A 24,855-nucleotide genomic window follows, 5' to 3' on the forward strand; every position below is an offset into this window, starting at 1 on the left:
CTCCCTGTGTGGACGGGCCAGGACCCCAGCACTAAAGGCCAGGTCTCAAGTACTGTGTGAGTCCTGCTCAGGGGCACTTTTAGTACCCACAGGGTGTTAGGCACTGGTAAACCTTGCCCTCCGCTGCCCTGCTGCTGCATTGCTCTGCCTACCAGGGCCTGTCTGCAGGAGGTGAGCACCCCAAGGTGAGCTGGGAGCTCTGCACCTATAAAACTGCCTTGTCAATGTACACCATGGGGGTTTAGGCACTGAGGCTGCAGTAGGTGCTGCTCAGGGACTGGCACAGGGCTTTGCATCCTCCATACTGGGTTTGTGCTGCAGCTGCAGTGGGTGCTGTCTGATGGGAGAGGAGCTGGTGCAAGCATGAGGAGCTGGGAGCATCTCTGGTTACTTTGACCTATTCAGAAGGACTTGCTGGCAGTGCCCCCAACACAAAATGTCTCCAGGGCCGTGTCTAAGGGCAGTGTGACCCTCGGGCTCCTGTCCCTGGTACCGTTTGCTCTGTGCAGCTGCTGTGAGTCCCCTCCATCCCTGTGGAGCGGTGAGGGTGAGCACGTGGTGGGGAGAAAGCAGAACCCAGGATTGGGAGAGCTCAGGTCTTGGGGTGAGGCCTGGCCCTGAGGCCTTGCTGCCCCTGGCTTTAACGCTGCAGGAGGGACCAGCGGCAGTGGGCATCAGCGTGCCCATCCCTGGGGTGCTGGGACAGGCTGCAGGGAGAGCAGCTCACGCTGGCTCTTCCAGGGGCTCTGCAGGGCTGGTTGGGCACACAAAGTACCGCCAGGGCACCGGCTCCTTGTGGGCAGCACTGGTGTGGGGTAGGAAATGGCCGTGGCCATGTCCCCTGTGCCAGCAGGGGCAAAAGGCTTCACCCTGGCTCTTGCTCAGTGGGTTCTCCCTGCAACACCAGCACAGAGCAGCACGGGATGGGCAAAGCGGCACAAGGCTGGGCCGTGAGCAGTGCCTGTTCTCCATCAGGCTCCCTCTGCCCGCTGCTTTCCCACCATCAAGTGAGGGTCAAATACTTTCCATTGCTCCAGCCTTGAAGAGTCTTCTCCCCATCGCGGTCAGAAATAGCCCAGGGCTGGGAGGGAGCTATTTGTGGCGACCGGTTAGGAAGGAGGAATGGGAGGAGGAATGCTCGGAGCTCCCAGACCTCCCCTCCCGCAGCCGCGCGCCCTCCCCAGCTGCTGAGCTAAAGCCTAAAAAATCCAAGTGGCTATACTTGGAGAAATGAGGTTTAAACATAGCAAAGCCCAGCATGGCCTTTAGGGAAAGGGCTCGGGAGCAGCTCCTCAAACCCGTCTTGCAGACAGCATCACTGTGGGTACACACTAGATGTTTTCCAGACCCCAAAATCAAGGGGTCAAGGCCCAGTGTCAGGTATGGGGCTCTCAGCAAACCCTGATGTGTCACTGTTGATTGCCACCACCTGCAGCCATTTAGGGTTGCTTTTCTGTTAGGCCGCAGGTCCTGACCATCCTGCTGTGGTAGCTCTGATGGTGGGGTCTCAGCTGGTCTGGTTTGGTTCAGATGAGGGGTTTGGTCACAGCAAAGGGTGAGTGCAGCAGTGTGCTGGCCCCAGGGCTGTCCCTGTCCTGGTGGGTGGACAGAGTGGGTCGGTCAGTGCCATTGCTGCGGCTGCACTGGCCTTCCCAGGAGATTCTGCCCTGTTCAACCACACTGCAGCCCCTGATGAGTGTGGGCCATGAGGGAACCAGCCCTGGAAAGGGGCAATGCTGAAGGCAGTGGCAGGGTGGGGGGGGGTTGCCCTTCCCAACATGGAAAAGCCCCTCCTCACTCTAAATCCAGGCCACAGTGTTTCTCCGTCTCCTGGTGCCTTCCAGGTGAAGGTGACGGGGATAACAGAAGCCTCCTGACCCCCCCATTGCTTCCCACCCACCTGGGGATCAGACAAGCCCTTAAAGCCAGGCCCACAGCCACTGCTCAGCAGTGCTTCACACAATCAGCTCCTGTGGATCCTTCCCTCTTCCTCAGCCACCCATCCCGCTGGGATCCCCACAGACCGGTCGCTGCTGTCCCTGCCACCTCCAGCACCACCCTCATCACCTCAGCAACACGCCACAAAGCGCCAGGCATTTCTAAAAACATCATTTATTGACTTGAACAAGTGCCCCTCCAGCAGCAGCGTTTCCTGCTCCATGGTGGTGGTGTGGTTTTTCTGGTTTTATTGTCTCCTAAGGTACTTCAAAATGGAAAACCAAAATTCAATGAGTTTATGGAACTGAAACAACAGTCAAATTAACTACAAGAGGGCCCTCATTGTAATCCCTTCACAGCGAACGGCACGGGGGGAGTAAGGGAGGCTGCACCATGACACGGAGGAAAAGCACAGGGTGCTGTTGTCTGGCTGGGTGCAGCCCTGTGCCTCCCCCAGGGTGAATTCCAGCACAAGGACCATGCCAAACCCTGCGGCCATCACTCTCCTTGGCCACTGCAGCCTGCAATGAGGCTCTGTTTGCTCCAGGCCAAAGACAAGGGCATTTCCCAGCAGGGCTGGAGCTTCCCAGTTCCCATGTGGGGCTGGCCCTGTGGCATGTGCTGTTCCCTAGTTTAGGGCAGACACCCTGGAATAACAGGCCCTTTCGCTCCAGGTGGTGGCTGGGTTTGCCTTTGGGATGCTTCACTTTGTTAAAGCTTAGCAGACAGAAAGGTCAGTACTAAGCAATAGGAAAACAGACTAATGTAATGCTACAGCAGTGGCTTCAAGCTCCTGGGTTAATAATTACTGCTGAAACTACAGGGGTTGAGAACACAGCGTGCGGCTCAGCTGTTGGAGAAATGTGTTGGAAAACATGCATCACATGCCGATGATGAAAGAGTCTGGAATACTGGCAGAGGATAACAAGCATCTACAAGCCGAAACGTGTACAGCTGCAGATAGGCAAGAGCTGGAATCCCACCGCCATCTGTGACAGACGGAGGAATCAAACCACTGACACACAGAAACTCACACCAAGCAGAAGGTAAACCGAGTGCTGGAAACCACAGCAACACCCTGGCTAACACGGGGAGGGGCAGTTTGTAACCCAGAAGCAGAGGGTTAAGGGCAGCAACCCAAACGGCAGGAGGATTTGGATCATTTTGTCTCCTGCAGGGCCCAGCACATCCCTTCCTTCTCCACAGAGAATGTAACAAATGGCAAAAACCGTTCACAGGACACCGTTCAAATGAGGATCAGATGAAACACACCACAGGAAAGGGAGAAACATGCAGCATCCCTAATGTAATGGGAGCAGCATGACAGCCCAGGCAGGCAGTCCCATCTGAATGCACCACCCAGGCAGAACCCAACAGCTTTCTAAACCGTCTGCAGAACTGAAAACAAGGGTCTCCTCCTAATTAGTGTTAATTTGTTAAAAGTATCTGGACACTTCCAAAATGTGCCTTTGCAAGAATCACACCCCCCCCAACCCATCACCCCAAGGGCCCCAACAAAGGATTCCGCTCCTGATCACTGCTAGAGTCATGGTCTGTCTTCAGAGATGCTTTGCTTTTTCCTTCTTATTCTTCTTCCTCTTCCTCCTCTTCCTCCTCCTCTTCCTCTTCCTCATCGTCATCCTCGTCGTGGCAATGTGTGATCTCCTGAGGCGCCTGGGGGAAGAGGTTGGGCGGTTTGATCTCGCTGATGGAGCGCGTCAGTTGGTGCCGCTTGTAGTCGGAATCTTTAAAATCCACGGAGGTGCGGTTGCGTGTGGCCATCGGCGACTCCTTCTCGTTGATGTCGACGTGCGTGTGCTCCACCGTGGACTCGTGTGGCATCTACACATACAAGAGACAGAGAGGGGATGGCAAAGGGCGTCCCAGTCCCAGGAGATCCCCCTGAGGCAGATGGACAGCAAGCCCCAGAAGGTGACCCTTCGGCCTGCGGTGCCTCGAACACCCTCCAAGGTGCCATTCCCGGTGCTTGGAGCTTGTGAAGTGTTAATGAACTCAAGCACAGGCACCTCTGGGAGCCCTGCCCAGCTCCCCAGGATCTGCAACTCACCAGGACATGGGCGGCTCTGAAGAGGTAGCTGAAGGGGTAGTAGAGGAGGTTGATGAAGGAGGCTGCATAGAGATCAGCGTAGCGCATCACCTGGCTGGCAAACAGGGTCTGCCGCGAGCCGCTGCGGAAGAGGCTCCCCATCATCCCGTAGCACATGTCCATGTCATGGGTCACTTTCTACAAGCAAAGGGCAGGTCAGATCCTGGGCTGGCAGGCAGCAGCGTGGAGCCACGATAACACCAAAGTGAAGCACACCAAGGGCTGGGGGCTACATGAGATCTGCAAGGATCTGCAGCAAAGCTTTCTGTGCTCGTATCCTGGGGGATCAGAGCACAGCCGAGTCCCAGCTAACAGAAGGGAAGGCAACAGCAGGCTTAGGGACAGCACCTGCCCCAGGCTGCACCCCACGGCTGGCTGAACCAGAGGCTACAGCCCCTCCAAACAAACACCCCGTTATGTGGCAGTGAGCACCGCCGGTCAGTGCTGCTGCGTGCAGGAGGGAGGAGACCCTATTCCAGACCAGGCTGCCTTTCAGGAGTGCCACCAGTGAGCTGAGAAGCTCCTCCATTTGCGTCCACAAAGACAAAACGGCTTTGCCAAGCCTGCTGTGCCCACCCAAAGGCAGAGCAAAGCATCTGAGTAGTGGGACTGGGCTGTCAAGCCCTTTGGGATCCAAAAGGATGAAAAGGGATTTTGATGATTGGTACCTTAATGCGTCTCTGGATGGAGCTGATGTCGGGGCGTTCATTGCTGCTACTGTCCAGATGCCTAGTTACAGGCGAGAAGGTAAATACATGGTGTGAAAAGCCTTTCAGAACCAGATGCTGTGGAATGGGGGCTCAGGGGAGGGAGGCTGGTCTGGAGGGGAAGGTTGGTCTCATGGGCAGAGCCCAGGCCTGAGTCAAAGCTCCGGCAGCAGTGCTGCTAACCCAACCCCAAGGTTTCATCAGAGCTGCTTGATAGCTGTCACTAGGCTGGGAGAGGCAGCAGGAAGGTTGTCACTGTTAAACACTCACTTGTACAACTCGGCCAAGAAGATGTCCAGACTCTGCAGCTCTTCAAAAAGGGCTGGAAAATTCAGAAAAGAAAGGGGGAAAAGGTAAGTTAAAACTGTTGAGATGAAAAGGGCTGAAAGCAAACGCCTTGCAGGGCAGCAGAGGGGCACTGCATCAAGGAACACAGCATCTCACGGTCACTGTGCAGGGACAGGGTTCAATCACACTCTGTGCCACTGGCACAGCTTTGGGCTTGGTTTCTGGGTGCTCCTTTTGAGGCTGAACCTTTGCAGCTCTCACCAAAACCTTCCGACCAGCAACTGCCAATAAATATGCAACTGTCATAATCCCCAGACCTATTTACACACCAAATGGCAGACCTGGGACAAAAGCAGTAGTGCTGGAGGATGGGAAACAGCACTTAAGCAGCAGGGGAGCCACGGCTCCAGGGTTATGGATGAGGAACAACTCAACCCCAACCAGCTCCAGCTTCTCCCTGGCCAAGTCAGCACTTGGCTGATCACATTCAAGTGGCCTGGGAAGGACCCGGGACCCCAGGGCCAGCCCATGGGGAGCTGCCCCAGCTCCTGCCACCAACACCCAGACCCAGAGAAAAAGGGCCAAAAGGAGAAGCTGCAAGCCAGGGTGATCTTTCCTCTTGCACCCTTATGCCCTGGTGATCTCAGGGGTGCAGCACCAGGCAAGCAAGAGGAAAGCCTGGCCTGGGTTTTCCACCTACCACTTTTGTCTGTCCAGACGTGCAGCTCCTGTGCCAGCTCGGGGATCACCAGGAAGGTCCTCCAGCCCTGGCGCTTCTTGGATTTGAGGATGTCTCCAAAGATATGGTCTCCAATGTACAAGATATCCTTCCCTTTGGCCCCCAGCAGGTCACAGACTGTGTCTGAAGAGCCTGAGAGAAGAATGGCATGGCTCAGAACAGGGAGCCAAAAGGAAACATGTGCCTCATTTTGGAGGGCCATGTTTAGGAACAGAGCATGTGTGTTCTCCTCCCATAAACCTCCACTGCTAAACACAGCAGCCTTGCTTGGCTGTGGCAGGACAGGGCATTGCCCACCCACCACAACGTTCTCCCAGGAGCAGCTTTGCCCACGCTGCCCCCCATGAAGGGCAGCCGCAGAGGGACCATACTGCCTCCCACTCCAATAATGGAGGGTTCATCACAGGCAGCCCTGTATATCCACCCGCTGCCCTCCCCTGGCTCAGGGGACCCTCAAAGCTTGGTCACACTGGTGGCAGCATCATAAGTACAGCTGGAAACATTGCACTGGGCCAGCTGCAGCTCCCCCTCCACCACAAGCTCTGCACTGGTGTTTCCCAGACCCTCCCTGGCAAGAAAGAACAGGGCATATGGGGAGGAATGTGTCCATTCTTCCCCGCCACTGTGAGCTTCTGGCACAGTGTGCAGAGGGCACATTATGATGTGCATTGAGAAAAACAACCTTGCCCAGTGCCTGGCACAAGTGCTCTCCCAGCCAGAGTGGCTGAAGGCCACAAGAGCACGTCAGAGCCACTCCACAGAACAAGAAGGGTTCTTGCCTCACCTCCTGAGTACACAATGCCATGCTGCAGCGGGCCAGTGTAGGTACCAATCTTCAGCTTCCCAGTCACCTAAGGAAGGAGACATTTTGTTAGTACAGCACAGCTGATGGTCTGGATCTTTTCTGCCCTATTGATACTCTACTCTTTGTCTCTCTCACTCCCAGGCAGCCTAAAGATAGCTTTCTACATTCTTTTCCTATTGCCGTCTGTAGTACCTTAAGGAAGGCTGGAAATCCTTGAGCTCTGCTGTGCCCCACGTGATGGGGTTGCTCAGGAAACACTAAGGGGAGAAGCCAGCCCACCATCTCAAGGGCAGGTCCTGCCTAAACACTGTGCTGCCTGTTCTCACTAAGAGATGCCACACAGGACGTGCATGAGCCTTTCCAACTGTAGAGGTACCCTCCATCTGCCACTCACCGTGTCCACCTGCCTCAGCACAGTGCCCTCCCCAAAGAAGAGGGGTTTTCGTGCATCCACCAGGATCAGGTCGAAGTAGGACTGCCACGGCCGATGGGCACTCCCAGGCTGCAAAGGCAAAACACAAACCCCACAGGCACAACGATCAACCACAGGGAGTTTAAGTGGAATCCCATTGTCTATAACCTGGTGACATTGCTGGTCCATCAAAATCCCCTACCTCGTGCCTCCTGTACTACAGTGCTGGGTTGCCAGTACCATCTCCTAAAGCACTCCCCTTTCACAGCAAGCCCATCTCAACCAAGCCTAGCAGTAAGGACTGAGGACATGATGTGAGACTGGAGAACTGCACTGAACAGCCACGTTCCAGCACAGCTGTTGTGTAAAGAGATGCTGTAAATGACACTGCTGCCACTGTTTCCCAAGGTGAAATCCTGCACAGATCCAAGCACAGGCAGCTTCACGCTTCAGCCTTACAAGGCCATGCTGGTACATTTGCCAAGGGTGGGAAAATGCCTGGACTCTTATTTTACAGGGCATGGCTTTGAATCACAGCCCTCCCCAAAGGACACTGCATTCATAAGCCCTTTCTGCTCCACATTTCCCATCTTTCGGAGATCAAGACTGCAGCAAGGAGTTTTTTATCTATCAGCTGTGGTGGTTTCTCATGTTCTGAGCAGTTCTCCCTTGGCCACCTTCTACCTTTAGAGCACAGCGTGAAAGCACATCTTTTGCATGTGAGAGAGCCTCACACTGACAGACTGAAGCAGCAGTATAAATTCAGCTCATAAACTGCTCTCCGAAAGTTGCAGGGCTGAGTTTCAAACTCAGAAAACTAGAAAAGGCATGACTACAATTTCTGTAGTCACCATAGTCAAGGCACTTAAATGTTTGTGCTGCATTGTGCAAGATTTCTGCGAAACCTGGCTGCAAAATGCCACAGTTAAACTGTGTTATCGCTAAAATAATGTTATCATTAACACAGATTATCGTTTGAGACCAGATGATGCCTCTTTTCTCTTTGTTATATTGTATTTGCTTTGATCCCATTCAAATAGGACGCAAACCAGCAAGTCTATTTTACCAGATTAAAGCAACTAATCCCACACGGCTGATGAAGCAGGATTAAAATGCTTTCCAGCTACACAGATAATTAGGCACATCAGCTTCTATTGGAACTGCAGTCCAGAAATCACGTACCTTTGGTCCATGTGGAAAGTCAAACAAGTAAGTCATAATTTTCTGGAAGACAGAAAGAAAGTATTCAAAGATGTGTTTTAAAACTTAGATTTATGTAGTTTATAAAAGCGAAAATGAATGGATGGACTTTCAAGAGACAGGAATCAACCCAGTAATTTTTACATTCAAAGAACACATTTGCCTCAGAAATCTGTACACTGCTTCAGGTATTTTTGCCACGGTTTAAAACATCATACAAATCTTTGCATCAGCAGTGCTGCAACATCCTGATATGTACCTGGAGTTGGAGTAAACACACTTATTGCTACAGCACAGCAGACAGCCCTCTCTGGCTCTTAGACCTCTCCAGGCCTCAAGTTGCACCAGGGGAGGTTTAGATAGGAGATTAGGGAAGTTTCTTCACCAAAAGGGTGGTCAGGCACTGGAACAGGCTGCCCAGGGCAGTGGTGGGATCACCGTCCCTGGAAGTGTTCACAAACCATGTAGACAAGGCCCTCAGTGACATGGTTTAGTGGTGGACTTAGCAGTGCTGGGGTAAAGGTTGGACTTGATGATCTTAAAGGTCTTTTCCAATCTGGTTGATTCTATGATTCTAGGCCCATGGCTTTGGTGACCTGAGGTCACCTCATCTAGTGACCCCATACTATCTCACTTGAAAAGGAAATGGTGCATTTTAAAGGATGCTGAAATCTAAAATTAGCATCACTTTCCTTTCAGCCTTTTAATTGCTGAGGAACTGAGTGAGGCACAGAGGGACTTAAGCCAGGCCCATACTAGGTCAGTAGCAGAACCAGGACTACAGAAAGATGACTCAAGACCTAATATGCATTCACCACTAAAACATTTTGCACCTAACTTAGAAAACACTGATTCTCCACCAGAAGATGTCCTACCAAAACCCATACAAGTGACTAGCTGACTTCTGCATTATATACCAACACAATAATTCAAGCAGCACTTACATCTGTGTATTTATAGTCACTGTTTGTGACAAGAAACACCTTCCCAACTTCATTCATGCGGCTGAGCAGCAGTGGCAGCTTCCCCTGAAAGCCAAGGGACATACAAGTCACATACAAAAGTTTCAGAGATTCACCATGGGCAAAACACTCTGAACTATGATCCCACCAGACAAAACAAAGCTAATCAAACAATCAAGCAAGCAAACTCACATGTTTTGTACTGGCCAGAGCCAGGAAAGCTGCTGGTCCATCCAGATAACACCCCTCCAGAGCACAGCCCAGGGGAGGAAGGCAAGACGAAAAGGCTCAGCAGGGTTGTGGTGCCTTTGCCAACCACAGTGCCAGGCACCCTGTGCTGCTCCCATCGATCTGCTCCATGCCAGGCATGCTGGAGCAGCTCCTCCAGCTCCAAGTCTGTTCCCGAAATGGGCCCAGAGGCAGGTGAAATCTGAGCGCACACGAGCCACAAGTTGGAGTGCATTATAATTCCAACCTCAAATTAGGGAGAATTTATTCCTGGGGCTATTTTTATTGAATCATAAATCTCGGTTCATTGCCAGAGTAGCTGATTACCTCACAGAACGCTTTCCTAAGAATTCTGCAGGCATGTAACTAGAAACAAGTTGAACTGCTTTAAAGTGATACTCCACCATGTAGCTCATCTAAACAAGAGAATAATTATACTCTGAGTGGTCCAGAGGGGCCTTGAGAGGGCAAAAGTAAGGGAACCTCTGGAGCTTGCTCAATTAGATATGCTGTACATGCATTTTTGGGGCTACCAAGAGACTGGATACTGGTGACTCTTTCAGGAGCTCTTCCTCAGTCTCTTATGGTTAAAGACATGTATCATTTTTGTTGGATGGCTAAGGAATACCTCTGTCTAAAAAGACCCTTACCATTCCTTTTTGAAAAGAGGTCTGCTTGGGCAGAGAAAACATGGGCCAGGAACACAGTTGCTTTCACCACCAAAAGAACCACCGTGAGCCCTGCCAGTGTATTCACCTGTGTCCCATGTGAACATTTCCTCTGGCTTTTACATTTTACGTAAAGAACATGCACGTGAATACGAAATCATGTGGATCACTGGCTCAGAATAAAGGCTGCGTCCGAACTTTCCACTTTGTCTTTGGTTATTACAATAGAAATCACAGTGTTATCTGTTTGTGATGTAGTAAAGCAAATCAGCATGTTTATATCTTGCCTGCTTACTCACTACAGAATGTCATATAGCACAAGTAAAGTAACTTCACACTTACATCTTTCACCACATACTTTTCCAGATTCTCAAGGGTCTTTTCCTTAAGTGATCCCTGAAATAGAAACAACAGAACCCAGTGAGGTAATGGAAACTTATGATGTAAGAGACATCAAAGTAATGCCAACTTTCACACTTTAAAATGCTGTGAAAGTACAAACCAGGGCGAATCTGAACCAGTGACTCTAGAGATGAGAGGCTTTGAGTAGCAGGGACCATCACAAACTCTGTGATCCTTCGATTCCCTCACCATGGTAAATAATCCACTTCAACAGCATTTTAACCCTTTCAGAAGGGAATACAATAGAAACAAACAAAAAATAGATTTGCCATACCAAACAAGACAGTCAACGACCTGTCTCCAACACTGACCATAATGCTTTACTGAAAGGCCAACTCCAACATGTATCACATAACACTGCATAAGGAAAGAAAAATAGATTCCTGACTTCTGCATGGATAAAAGGACCACCACAAGTACAACTGTGAGCAGAGTTCTCCTGTGATGGTTCTCCATCCCACCCCAACAGACCTCTTGAATGAGGAAGAACAAGAAAATCAGGTCTTCAACCAGATGCTAATACTCACAAAATTAGATTCTGAATTTGCACATAAGTGTGAAAGGGTGAACTGCCCCTCCTTTCTAAATAGGGAAGAGTTGATGTATTTCTGTTTAATGCAGGTACTTTCCAGATAATATAAGACAGTACCAATGTAAACCACTTACAGTAAAATGCCATTGTAATCATTAAGACAAAGTACAAGTTGTGGACTTTTAGTTCTAAACCCCATTAATTACAGTGCAGAAATGGAACCTGGACGCAATAAAAAGAAATAGGAAGCCAAGACAGAAATGTTCCAGTACAAGGAGGGCAGTCAAGATCTTGACTTTTATACAACTGCAATTTACTATTTGCTCACTAGGCGGCAAAGCAGGGCTCTTGCCCAAAAGTAGAATAACAAATCTTAACTCATGATTTATAAACCAGTCCCTCTAACTCAGTTACAACTACAGACATCTCAATGAGTTCTCACAATCACCTTGTAATGAACCCAGTCAACAGCATCTCTGACATCCTGGAACATACTCCTGAAGGACATGAAGAGGTCTCCATCTTTAAATCCTGTTTCACAGCTGTGAGGAGAAAACAGATTGCAGTGGTCAATCACAACAGGTAAGAAACACATCAAGGAGAAAGACAGTTCAAATGTTGCTTGGAGCCTGTGTTTTCACCTTACCATAATGGATTCTTGTTTACTAATTTACTGCAGCTCAGTCTTGAAAAGAGGCTACAAGAGTTTAACAGCATCTGCATGTTACACAAGAACATTTGCTTGAAATGGATAGCACGTAAGTTTCTAACTAGGGGCCTGTGCCTCCATAGCAGTACTACAGCTTTTCGTGACTCTTCTTTCTCCACCACGGCATTACGAGAAGGAAAGACTGGGGCTGTACAGTTTGCAGCATTTTACAAAAGATGAATGGTACTGAGAAAGTAAGCAGTCCTTATTTCCAACATTAAATAAGGAGGTGCCAGGAAGATCAACTGAATTTAATAATCACTTCTAAGAGGAAGGAACTACTTCTGTGTTGTATAGGGTTAACATAAGAAACTTCATCTACAAGATACATGGAGGTATCTTTGAGACATCCATGAGAGTCTGCATCAGAAGAAATCAAGGAGGATTAAACAGAGCTGTATGTATTATGACAGCAATCATCATGTCTGTGATGAGGAAGGATACTTCACCTGATGGACTGTCAGCATAAGCAGTTCCTCTGCTCCCAGGTAAAATCCCATTAAAATCCCTTTGCCTTCCACTCACATAATATACAAAGATGACCCATCACATGAGTCAGCAGCACACCAACATTCACATTTGCCAGTTCAAACCACAGCTTGTTTTTACGCTTACACCTATTTGAAAACAAGGTAAATACTCATGTTGCACAAACAGCCTTTTACAGCACAATGTGCCTGAGCATTTCACCTTAAAGTCCTCAGTTATTACATGAGGGACTTGTGGTAACAGACTGAGGAAATTTAGCCTTTCAGTTACCAGCTCAAACATGGCTCCAGTGGTCACAGGTTCAAAATGAGCTGTCTGGTGCCTGTAATCACCCTGTAATATGTGTGTGGTCTTATAAGCTGGCCCAAATACCAGTGTTAGTCAGCATGGTGATACTGATATATGCTGTGAAAGAAACCCTCATAACCAGTCTCTGCTGTACACACAGATCATCTTGTCACCGCTAAATTCTCTTCATGCCAAAAGACGACTGAACTTTTCCCCACTGAAACCACTTGAGGGGCCTCCACCGAAATTAAGAACAGCTCCATCTGTGCTGAATTGCTCTTTATAATAATAATCTTACTGTACCATCAGCACCTTGAACCAGAGGGAATACATACCTAGTGTACCGGTCACAGTTAGTAAAGAAATCCACTAGGCAAGCCAACAGGTAGGTCTCTGCAAAGAAACAAAGCACGATTTTATGGCAAGGATAACATCATACAGCCAGCTAACTTTAGGCCCTGTGCCCAAAAAAACAAAGTTCATGTAAAAGAAATAAACAGATACGTAGAGTATGTCATGAGCAAAGCTTTATTGGTTTCAAAGGCACAAAACCAAACTGCATTGGCTCACATTAGACTCACCTGGTAGGTTGAATAACGTGTTCAGAATGTAAAACCTATCTGTGTCATCCCTCTGGATAAATTTATTTGGATATTGATCCCGTGTCTCAGGCCTGAGAATAGATAAGGTGGAGAAGAATGAAACCACAAGAAATAATGAGGATACAATGTGCTAACCTGCAAAATAGTGAGGTCCCTTAACTAGAGGCTGTTGTGCTTTAATTGTCACCCAGCTTTCCCACATGCATTAGCAGTGCACCCATTGTGCTGGCTCAGGCAGAGCAAGGCACAAAGCCCTCGTTGCTGAGTCAGTAAACTAAGCAGAGCCCACACAGGGAAACTGAGTGGTCGAGAGTCCACAGCTCGACCTTAAGCCCCATGCTGCTGGCTATGAGGATGCCTTCAATCATCTGCACTTTCATTGTTTGCTTATCCTAAACTTTCCCCCACTTTCCATGTGTTGCTTTACACTCCCTGGAGCAGCTTTCAGCAGGGGAGTGCAGGGCTGTGCTGCAGGAGACTTGCCTGGGGCCCTCTGCAATTAATCAGCAGGGTGGCAATGACTAAAGTCATTTAATTATTCTGGTTTCCTTCATTTCTGGAGCTTCTGAAGATCACTGTGACTCAAACAGAAATCTGAGTGCAAAGACAAAAACTTTTTCTAAAGTTTAGCTTCATGATGCAATGACTTATGGGCCTTCAGTGACAAGGTTTGTCACCTTGGGGCTGGCCTGTGCTTGCCTTCCATCCTATCCCCTCTCACAACAGCGATACGAATGGATTTGGTGGGACCCATCAGGCATGTAGCACTGAGGTCCCCACTGCTCCCTAAAGCACCTTTACTAGGGCAAGAGAAACACAAGCAGTCAGGGAAAGCTGCAGGAAATGGCAGACAATGCCTCACTTCTGACACCCTCAAAGGTCAGAAACACAGAGGGGTAGAGTAACCTTGTTGCTTCCCCAGGCAAGCTCAGGCCCTTGAACTTTCTTAGCAATGGCTGTGGAGATGGCAGTCTCATGGGGCACAGGTCACTTCTGTTCCCAGCAGCCCACATACAATGGCTCTGTCTTAACCGATCAGCTGATGACAGGTGAACAGCCCTGGATTATGCCATCAATCCCTCCCCACAGCACACTTCCTTCTATTCCCAGCACACCAGAGATGTGCCTGTGCTGGTACGGACATTTCCTGTACAAACACCTTGGGCTGTTGCTGTGTCTCAATGCATCCCCAGTCAATCCTGGAGCTGTAGGAACACCAATACAACATCTGCTTTTAGCAGAGTCCCCATGACTCCTTTTACAATGGGCACCCAGAGGATCAGTGACACAAAAGAGCATATATTAAGTCAAAAGAACAGCCAAGAGTCAGCACTCACCCTCTGAGGAAATTAAAGCCATGTGCACACACTAGGAGGTTCCCATAGGCATCAACTTTCAACAGGTTTCCATAGTGGGTATCAAACACCAGGCCTCTGTTAAGAAAGTGATTTAAGGTATGAAGAAGCGAACACATTAAGCGTTGGCCATTTCAACAGCACTCTGAATAAACCAGAGTTATTGTTACTATGCAGTTGTGGTCCCTACTGTGCCTTTTACCTGGCTGCAGGTGAGCAACAAGAGCCCTGCGCTGTCAGGTGAAAGGTGCAGCTGATCTGCTCTCCACAGACTTGAAAACAGAGCCATTTAACCCGGCAGAGGCTTAGCTATGCACATACCAGGGAGGACAGCGGCCTCTTCCACAGGGTCACGAATCTGACACCTGTGTTTATGGTTCCCTGACAGTCCTGCTGGGCTGCAAGGGAGAGCAAGGTGTGATAAAGGAACTTCTCTCCTCTTTTTCACACACGGACATGTAACTATCGCACAAAATGCTTTGGACATTCCTGGTTCCAACTCCAGCAAAACACTGTCTCACTTATCTAGCAGTTTGCATCTGGAGAATGAAGTCTTCCCACAGAGACATCTCTTCTATTCCCACCCTGGGTGAAGGCAGTGGATTTAATGGTGTCTTCATCACAGGTTTATGAAGGGCTACTGTCTTGTCAGGGGCATGGGTGCACCCAGCAAGAGTCTTGGTGAAAAACATGCCAAGAGGATGGAAGGAAGGAGGCTGCCAGACTGAAAACTGGAACAGCAAGCAAACAGACCCTATGGTCCATCTCTTCTAAAGAACCTCCAAAGGAGTCCAAAATAGAAAAATCCAGCAAAGGCACAAGTGGAAACAAGTTAAAGGCACAGAGTAAGATCAAAAGCCTTGCTTAAAACAAGCAATGTCCTTTTTACCTCTGCTCCCAAAAGACAAAATATAAGAATTTAGTAACTTGGCACCATTCACTTTGCTTTAGGTGTTTGACTGATCTAGACAGTGAACTGGATTGATTACACTTTTATTATTGTTTATTGTCAGCTTAGTTTTCAGGATGTCTCATGCACCAGGACACTATTAATTAAATTCATTGAAGAAAAATGTTCTGAGGCATTCTATCAGCCTCATGATGGACAGTAATGGTTTCTTCACCCCTTGATTTTGATTTAACTTCCAGTCCAATTGTGTCTCTGCTGTCTTTCCTTTGAAAAGTTATTTCTGGACCATGTTTTCAGGAGGCCTCTTTTCTTGCACACTCCTTTGCTGGCATGGATTCATGTGTTCAAAAGCCTTCCACAAACCAGAGCAGTTTGCTCCCTTCCCCATGATCTGTGGTCAACCACAGGCTTCACAGGCACAACTCTGAAAACCTGGCCTCACGTGTTGCCTATGAACTTTACAGAACAAATATTCAGGCCTTGAGTAGGCTGGGTCAGTATCTGTTAGTCATTTACCTGGTAGGGAATGCAGGATCATACACAAAATTGAGCAGCTCATGAGGGTATCCAATGGAAACTAATCTTTCTACGGTCAGGTCAAATCCAAGAGATTCGTATTCAGGGGATTTATACACTGTACCAAGATGAGATTTCAGTTAGAAAATTTGAAAACAGCTAGGGGGTTAAACAAGAAGGCAATTAAAAGTAATGTACCCGTTTCCCCTCCTCCCTCCTCCACATCACACGTTCCCTGTTCCCTTCTTCGCTCCTGCCCTTTGCTGCTTTGGGTCCCCCAGCCTGGAGCCGCAATGAAATTAACTCAAGCTCCAGGACTGCAGCCGAGCAGAGCCACAGTTCGGGTTTCAGCAGCAGAGTGCACCAGATGAAATATCCATCAGTCGATCACAGCTCTGCATCAGGAAGAATGTATTTCAAACTGCAGCTCCTCTCCCTGCAGTCCTGTTAGGCAGATGCATGAACGCTCCCTGTTCCACCTGCTTGGTTTCGGTTTGATGTGTTTTTGCAAAGCTGATGAAGAAACCAATAAATCTGGGGAAAACATGTATTCATAGCTAGAAAGCCTGAAATTCATCACTGCTGTGATACTGTTACTGCTCTGGATACAATCCCAGAGCTTAGTATTGTCTTCAGATTTCATCTCAGAGGAATTTATGTTTGCTGCAGACTAGATTAGCTTGAAGGTAGAGCTGTCAAGTTAACTTACGATTTGTTTGTTAATAATACCATATGGTACTGTGAAAATCTGTTTGCTGTTACCCTTCTGCATCAAAATGCTACTCTTCTAAGCAAGCTTACTGTTCTTACATTTCAGAGAAGCTGCTCATCAGTGACACACACCTTAGCTCAATGCAAAAGAAACTGACTTGTTCAACTAAGTCATTACTACCATCAGGCCTGTCTTCCTCCTGCAAATGACATTCCCATGTACTGGAAATGTTACTGCTTAATCAGATCATGAAATTAACATCTGAAAGGAAATCACTGTGTTTCTACAACAAACAGAAATCACTGTGTTTCTCTGATGGCATCTTTACATTCGCTGCATGTTTCTGTCTTACCTCGATCTTAAGATGTAACAATGTCAAATACAACCCTTGACTGCCATGAGGGTTACCATGGGTTCAATGGGCCCAACTGTCTCAAACACTTGAATACTTCGTATTTAGCTAAGTGAAAACCAAAAATCTGCAAGTTACACAGCCAAGCTAGTTAGAAGGCAGACTGCTTTTCCTGAGACAGACCTAGCACATCTCTGGACCTCACAATATATATTAACACACACTGTCTGTACTGCCCAGGTAGTCACCACAGTATTTATACTCTTGAATACTCAATCTGAGAGGAGAAAACAAATATATAAAATACTATAAAAATACTAAAAAGAAGAGGACTATAGAAGAAATGAGACTGTCAAGACTCAGATGACAGAACTGTGACAGGGGCCTCATGTATCCCAATCTAAAAAGCACCAAAACACTAAGAGTTAATTTTCCCCATTAAAAACATAATAAGCAAAACTGCAATGTTCTTAAACAGGTAACTGAAATCGATAAAAGTTACCAATTTCAATTCAAGCATTATTATACCAATGGTAAACATCAAAAACATGATATAATATTCAATGCACATAGTCTTTTCCATCCTTTATAAAAGGAAGGGTTGATTGAACTATAGATAGGAATAAGCAATCAGAAACTACAGCTAATGAAGAAAGCAGTGACTGACAAGGCAATTCTAGGCAGTGAGCTAGAGTTGGAGGGAGCAAAAGGCAGTTAGGCGATGAAAAACAGTGTGAGAGAGACAGCAGAGCATCATCTGGAAAAAGGAATTCCTCTAATGCAGGATAGTAAAGGCACTTCCCAAGGAAAACAGTAATAAATACACCTGCACATACTCGGAAGATGAAAGTGCTGCAAAGCTCCCCGCTATGCCTCCAGTCCCCCTCTCTGTCCATGAGGTTACTGCACTCTCCTTGTTAGCTTCCTGAGAATTTGACCATGTTACCAACTCATCCATAAAACATCACTCCCAAACAAATCGTTTGCCCAAGGAAATCCTGCTCTTTCTGAACTCAACAACCATAATGGTGCTGCCCAGACACAAGGAATCTCAAGGAGCACACTGGCCTCTCCTCTGGACAAGCAGAAGTGGTTCATCAACAGCTCCAGCAGAAACTCTCCAGGGAAACAGTAGGGCTCTCTGTTAAACAACCTATGTTAACACTCCAGCAGAGAATGGCTCTGGAGGCACATGAGGCCAGATGCTCACGAAATGCCCTCACTCAATTCCTTCCTTTATTTCCCTCTCTGCCTTAGGTTTATCACTACAGACCCCCTTTTAACCCTCTGACTTTCAGGAAACAAGCTGAAGCACCAGCAGGAAAGGCTGAAGAACATATCAACCTCAGCCTTCATCATCCCAAGTTTCTGTTAAGGCAGTACTGCAACAGGATTAATCTGAATGTTTTGGGGGTGAGGCCTGGACAGCTATTCCTCTTACCTTTCAAGCCCTAGATTTTGCTTCCTTGATGTCTCTTTCAATGAAATTAAACCTCTATCTCACTCATGCCTCAGGTCCCTTCCCTACTTTTCTACCACTCCACAGTATCTGGAAAATGAGAACCTTCACAAACTAAACAGCGACACAGGAAACTGGCCTCCTGGAAACTGGAAAGGGACAATAACCGTTCTCCAGTTACCATCATACTTACTGTTCAAGATAAACTTTTCCTTTAGAACACAGCTGGGAACAGACTGAGAGCTCACCGAGCCCACCTTGACAGCACTATACACCACAGCACATGCTGCATCCATTGGTATGAGCCACAACTCACTGACACTTCTCATGAGCTGTGCGAATGCCTGTTTCAGTAACATGAGCTTCTGGGCACATAAACAATCTACCTCCTTCAGATCAAGTATGAACAGGTTAACACTGCTGCAACTACAGCAGCACATTCAGGGAAGATGTTCCAATTATATGTATTACTAGATGAAAAAACGTATTTCAATATTGTACTCAGAGCTGGTTGCTCTCTCTCATATCTTGTTTTGTTCAGGCATCCATGAGGAAAGAGAGTAGAGAGGACAGATCGGTATTTTTTGCTGCAGCTGCATGATGAAAAAGTAGTTTTAAGCTCTCCTGGAACAGCTCCCTCCACGAGAGCTGGCTGCTGAGACCACAACTGGAGGCAATATGTGTGCCAGGGCAATGCCATGAATTCAGGTATTTGCCATTCAGTGTCTCCCATGCTCAGCTCTTTCACACAGCTGAGAAAGACCCAGTCTTCAAGCATCCCCAACTCTGTGACATGTGAAGAGGCAGTGCTACAAACCCATTTTCAAAGCATCCTTACCCAAAGACAGTAAGACCAAAGTACATGCTACAACTTACTCTGATTTCTCTTTCGTACTATTTGATGCCATGTCTCTGCCACCATGCCAAGTCCCCAGCTCCAGAGGACCACCTTATTTTAACAGTTTGTGTCTCAACACAGGCAAATGCTTCAGTGGCACGGGGCAATCAACACCGAGCACTCATGGATTATGCAACCAGGGTGGAAAGAAAACAACCAAAGGCTTAAAAAAAACAGAGAAGCCAGTTGACAGTATTTCAGCCTACCCTTAATACCATCACTTGGCTTAACATTATACTATTGAAAGGTAAAAAGCAGTACCCCAGGAGTGAACGTTGCAAGCCTTCAGGTCTGTGATGAGTGCAGGCATCCCTTACACAGTACATTTTAGGAGGGAAGCCAATCTGGAAGGAGCAGGGGTTGAGCAGTAAGGTATGCAATTCTCATGCATTTGTGTGGTTGTTTTTACCTTTGCTGCCAAGACACAGTAACAATCTTATAGCCTTCCTGAAAAGGAAAAAAAAAAAAAAAAGGAAAAAAAAGGAAAAAAAAATCTCTACAGAGGCTCCAGCTTATGCAAAATGCTGCTGCCAGGATTTTAACTCACATGAGGCAGATGCAGATTCAGAGTGTCACTCCAGTCTTGACGGAGTTACACTGGGCTCCCCTGTTAAAGAAAAAAATCAGACTGATTTTAAAACTGCAACAGCTCTGTGCCATGTGGGACTGTATCCACTGGAGCTCTGTCCTCTGGTAAGCTCAGAAGCCGGCCTGGCAGCTATTCCAAATACACTTACAACTGATTTATATAGAAGGCACAGTTGGTAATCGTGCATCCTGCAGGCAAAATTCTGTCCTCATATCCACAAAGCAGTCTTAGGTCATCAGCTCAGTGATAATTAGGAGGAAGAGGCTATAAGCATGCTGCCCAAGTGACACAAACCTTTTGAGTTTCTCTCAGATGCAGAGCAACTGGTTCAAGAAAGGGTCTCATGCTCTTTTTGGGGCTTTGCCATTATTGTCCATCCCTCAGTTGGTGATAGATTACGCCTTTCAGGGCACTCACTTTCTTTCACACCACAAAATGCCTGCACATGTCAGTGCAGGAGACTGGGGAGACTGAGTCACAAGCTACTCCGGGAACCTGAGAAGAGAATTTTGCCCTACATCTGAAGGCGCTGCCAGCGAGAGGCTCGCACACCAGGTCAGCCTGACGTAGCACATCTAAATTCAATTGTGTACTTTAACATGCTTATGCTCTGATGTGAAAAGCACTGCAGGATAAACTGGTACCAAACCTGCACAGAGTGCTGCACTGTACTGCAGTGCACTGATCTGCAAGCACACACAGTCAGAAGATTAGACCTATGCTGCAACTTACAGGTATGCACAGCATAATCAGGAATAACTTTTGATACCCAATTTGCTCTAAATACAAAGCTGAATGAGTTGGAACGATGTTGCAAAAAGGATCCACAGAAGTATGCAGACCTCCTGGAAGGCTTCGCTGAAAATAAATGTTTAAAGCCTGTTTTGTTTCAAAATGAATAGCTGGGGAAGGCTGTAGTGCATGTGATGGCTCTGTTTAAGCTGGAGAAAAGCCCCTCAAGCGCTGCTCGTTCTTTCCTTGCTCCTCCTCCACACACACACAGATTTCATATTCAGGCAGGGCAGCTTCTCATTGAAGATGTAACATGGCTTGTCCCAGGGCTTGTCGACACTTCTTAAAAGCCAGTCATGGATCATAGGAGAGACGCAGGAGCTAATGTTAAATAAACTCCCCTTCCTGTGCTGCTTCAGCCATGTCACTTTTGTGAGATGTATTTGCTGCCTCAAAGTGCGTACCTGCAAGCAAGTTCCCTTCCAGCCACTATGGGTTTGGTGCTGGTAAAAGACCTGAATTGAGAACAGTGACAACATGCTGAGGCGGCTTTGAGGAAGCAGCTCCCCATCACCAGCACCCCAGTTTAGGAAGGGAAAGATGAGCTCAGGAGTTTGCTGCAATAACAACAGAAGCCCGCAGAGTGAGCAACTCCTATGGGGAAAGAGGCAGGGAGAGGACTACTAAATGATAACCTGAAGTGTCATTCATCCCTGACTCTGTTTTTATCCCATAAGTCACTCAGTCTCTTTAGCCAATGTCCTCCCCTCTGACATCCAAGCCTCTCCTGGAGGATTTTCATACCTTTCATCAGCCAGCTCCTTGCCTGCCTTCCCTCCCAGCTGGAAGCCAAAAGCAGCCCAGGAAAAAATGCTCACAGTGCCCCCATAAGCATCCTTGCATTGGCATGGGACTTCACAGGAGCAGCTGCTTTCTGCAGCTGGTGCATCGCATGCTCTGATCCGTTGGCTACATACCAGCTCAGCTCCTTCCCCCACATCTTTGGCCCTGGCCACTCAGTCTCTTGGGAATTGAAACACCTTGGTCTACCCACAGGGTTTTGGTTGGGAGATGAAACTAACCGGCTTTTGACTTTCAGGTGTTCAGATAAGATCAGCATTTCTCAAATGAGAGGTGATGACCTCCTCCAAAGGGTTGCAAAAGCTTTAACAAACATGCAATCTTCAGAAATGTTACCCGCTATCTGGGTTCTCCAGAGGTCACACAAAGACAGATAAGCCAAAAGGTGGACAGATAATGCAAGCAGTTTATCCTCCTCTCTGAAGCACAGGAAATGCAGTCCAGGTACTTTGTGTTAAATCTTGAAGAAATGAAAGTAAAATAACTAGAAACAGATTGTTTCAGTTTCTACTTACTCCCCAGTGAGTAAGGCATGCAAATCAGGCAGTTAGGAACGCACATGGCCAGGTGAGTGGCTAGTATCCAGCTTATTATACATCTCAGGCACAACATGTATACTTAAGCTTGTGCAAATACATTTCAGAAATTACAGAAACATGACTTAAAGAGATGGATCAAAGTGCTGCTCTGAATTGCACCACACATAAATAATGCAGATATGTATTAGAAATACACTTATATCAATATTGTGCTGATGAAAAGTGCTTAGTTAAAGCCTTGAGGACTGAGATCCCCTTTTACAACCCCATCCCCTATAAAATACAAGTACCTAAGTATCTTGCCTCAACAATGTCTATCAAAGGAGATCCTAGACTAGTCCCAAAATAGGACAGATCTATCCCCAGAGCTCTTCACTCTGTCAACATCTCCTCTGCACATAGCCCCAGAGCTGGGTGTTTTAGTGCCAGCTATCGCCAGGATATCTGTGATGATCATCCCTCCACAACCAACCACACTCTATTTCACAGAAGCACCAAATACTTATTCCCCAGCACTTCTGATCACCCAACCTCCTACTCCAGCTGAGAATCCAGAGAGAAACAGTGAGTGACCAGTCCTTGATGTGTTTTGGACACTGGACTTCATTGAAAAATAAACCATATTGAAGCAACAGTATCAAACATACTGGTAGGTGTTGGGCAAGCATTTCACATACTGCCACAGTTTGAGGAAAGTTGGTCTCAAGGCCAGAGGTCTGAGGATCCCCAGAAGTAACCAGGTAGTAAAGAATGCTATCTGACCTCTACAAACTGACCTTCCCTTAAAGGTATCCCTTATCTTCATAACCCATTACAGAGCAATGCCAGTATTCATATATAATTAGAAAAGAAGAGGATCTATGCTCTAAAATACTAACAACTCCAGCTTCTGTGGTACGGGGTCAGGGAAAGTGTTGTCAGGCTCTGTCACTGAAACATAGCAAGAGGGAAACAGTAACGTTTCAAGCTGTGCTGCTCTCTATGCTAAAATAATTCATTACTTACACAGAAAGGAATCTGAAATGTCTTGTTTAAGTTTCACACCTGGGTGTTGCTTCCCTTCAGTTTTGGGAGCAGAGTCACACTGCTCAGCTCTGACAGGAGCCCAGACTCACTCCCTGGCTTGCACAGCCTGGCAGGGTGCTGCCATTTTCCACTGGAAACACAGCAGAGGATTTTCTTTTCCATGAGAACTGGAAACCCTGCCGAGGTACCTGTACTGTGGGAGCCTCTGTACTAACATGCTCAGCTGGCTTGGCAATCCTGGGAGCGCAAACCTCCACTCCCCTTGCCTTGCATTTCTCTTTCCAAAGACCCATCAAGTGTTACCTCAACTGCCACAGCCTCTGCAGGCGTTTCACTTCACAGCATCCTCACTGGACACTCCTGTTTGAAGCCCTGATTGCGTACAGCACTGGTTTCAGTTCATCTCTGCCCACATAAACACGTGCTTGCTATGTGCCTGCCTGCATGCAGGGCAATGGAGTTGTGCACGTTTGTGCTGTGCTCATCTGGGAGTTCAGTGCTGTAAACAAACTGACGAAGTGGTAAACGTGCCTAATTGTAACCGCAAGAAATCCCAAATGAAACCCACGGGACAACTCATATGTTTTCAATTAGGAACATGGTGAATCACTGACTTGCCATTTGTTTATGGACTCAGCTGAACTGTGACCATATCATGTTTGTCTACGGTCAAAACAAGTTGAAAAACAGCCAGGAACAGACCCCTGTCCTCTTGACTCTTGGTTTTTTATTTTAACCACTAGACCATAAATAAAAACGCTCTGTATTATGCAAAGCAGAATGTAGTATTTCAGTCTATATTTAAATTGAGTTATCATAGTACCAAACAAATAAAATGGGTAGCAGCAGTATGTTTTGTTTCTTTGAATTCACTCTATTTTTCAGTCTCCAATGAGAAGAAACTGCTGCCACATTGATCATAATTTATATTTACCCCAAGAAACCTCTTCAAACACAGAAGTGTTCTGTGCAGGAAGACAAAGCTGAGCTGTAAACACACCTCAATATTTAATGCACCCTTTCTATTTCACTAGAAATTATATATTTGTAGTGATCAGCAAACAAGACCTTGACAAAACCTCCAGGTGCATCCCAGTATACTTTCATATGCTTAACACACACTCTGCTCTGCTGTGCATGAGCAGCCAGACCTTGTACTAAGCCTCTTGCAGCCACAGATGTTTTTGACGCTAAATCTGATACCAGGAAGCAAGGCAAGAGTCACTGATCATGAGAGGGTTGAATCTTCTGGTTCTGAGCTTCAGTGGCTCCCCAGCACCCTTTTCTGACAATGCCCAATACAGGGCTCTGAGTGGAAACCAAGCACACACCTATAGAGAAGCACAAAGGCTCTGCAGTCCCCATCTGCAGCAGTGCCCATAAAGCATAAAGCTATGCACCCACTCTGCAGCTTAAGAGTGATGGAAAATTCCTTACCTCTAATGTTCCTGCAAACATCCCCAAGTGCACAGCACAGCCCTCAGCTCTAAAACCTCTAACCTGGAACTGTATCAAGTCCTATTCTCCCACTCTGCATGATAAAAGGATCTGTAAAGACAGGGTTTGTTGCTGCTTCAAGGACTGACACAGTATTCTATGGCCAGCTTGGCTCTGAATCACCGGGTCTACACTTCAGGTTGTTTTTAGCACTGTGTTTCCACTTGTTTTAAAACCAAGTGTTGTCAAGTATCATCAGCTTTAACTCTTCCTAAAGCAGGCTTATTAGGGCTCTCATTGGTAAATTCCAGATATTTTTAGCTTTCTGCTGCTGCACTTTGTTTGCCTCTGATGTGACAAAGATTTGGTCTGTTTGGATGTGCCTCAGAGGCT

At 47.2% G+C, this 24,855-nt stretch overlaps 1 protein-coding gene and 1 long non-coding RNA gene across 5 annotated transcripts in view; both read right to left on the bottom strand.

The window, feature by feature from the left end:
* Positions 1-2,096: 2,096 nt before the first annotated feature.
* Positions 2,097-24,855, bottom strand: part of NT5C2 (5'-nucleotidase, cytosolic II) — a 68,745-nt gene continuing 45,986 nt past the window's right edge. For all 4 annotated transcript variants that reach the window (XM_061372586.1, XM_061372587.1, XM_061372588.1 and 1 more), the window contains 15 exons: positions 15,858-15,975; positions 14,414-14,509; positions 13,056-13,147; positions 12,810-12,867; positions 11,437-11,530; positions 10,397-10,450; positions 9,141-9,224; positions 8,179-8,220; positions 6,979-7,086; positions 6,564-6,630; positions 5,741-5,911; positions 5,023-5,074; positions 4,714-4,774; positions 4,007-4,183; positions 2,097-3,780 (listed from right to left, as the gene is read on the bottom strand). In XM_061372586.1, coding sequence (XP_061228570.1) covers positions 3,523-3,780; positions 4,007-4,183; positions 4,714-4,774; positions 5,023-5,074; positions 5,741-5,911; positions 6,564-6,630; positions 6,979-7,086; positions 8,179-8,220; positions 9,141-9,224; positions 10,397-10,450; positions 11,437-11,530; positions 12,810-12,867; positions 13,056-13,147; positions 14,414-14,509; positions 15,858-15,975 — 1,532 coding nt within the window. In that variant the 3' untranslated portion in view covers positions 2,097-3,522. The remainder of the gene's footprint in view (positions 3,781-4,006; positions 4,184-4,713; positions 4,775-5,022; positions 5,075-5,740; positions 5,912-6,563; positions 6,631-6,978; positions 7,087-8,178; positions 8,221-9,140; positions 9,225-10,396; positions 10,451-11,436; positions 11,531-12,809; positions 12,868-13,055; positions 13,148-14,413; positions 14,510-15,857; positions 15,976-24,855) is intronic.
* Positions 15,984-23,396, bottom strand: LOC133222678 (uncharacterized). Its single transcript, XR_009728335.1, has 3 exons — positions 21,404-23,396; positions 19,826-19,885; positions 15,984-19,725 (listed from the first exon to the last, which is right to left on the bottom strand). It is a non-coding gene; the product is annotated as an uncharacterized LOC133222678 (long non-coding RNA).

Source organism: Neopsephotus bourkii, unplaced genomic scaffold (genome assembly GCF_033783945.1).
Source record: "Neopsephotus bourkii isolate Nb327-2 ecotype Australia unplaced genomic scaffold, CSIRO-AGI_Nbou_v1 NB_1615, whole genome shotgun sequence".
Taxonomy (NCBI): domain Eukaryota; kingdom Metazoa; phylum Chordata; class Aves; order Psittaciformes; family Psittacidae; genus Neopsephotus; species Neopsephotus bourkii.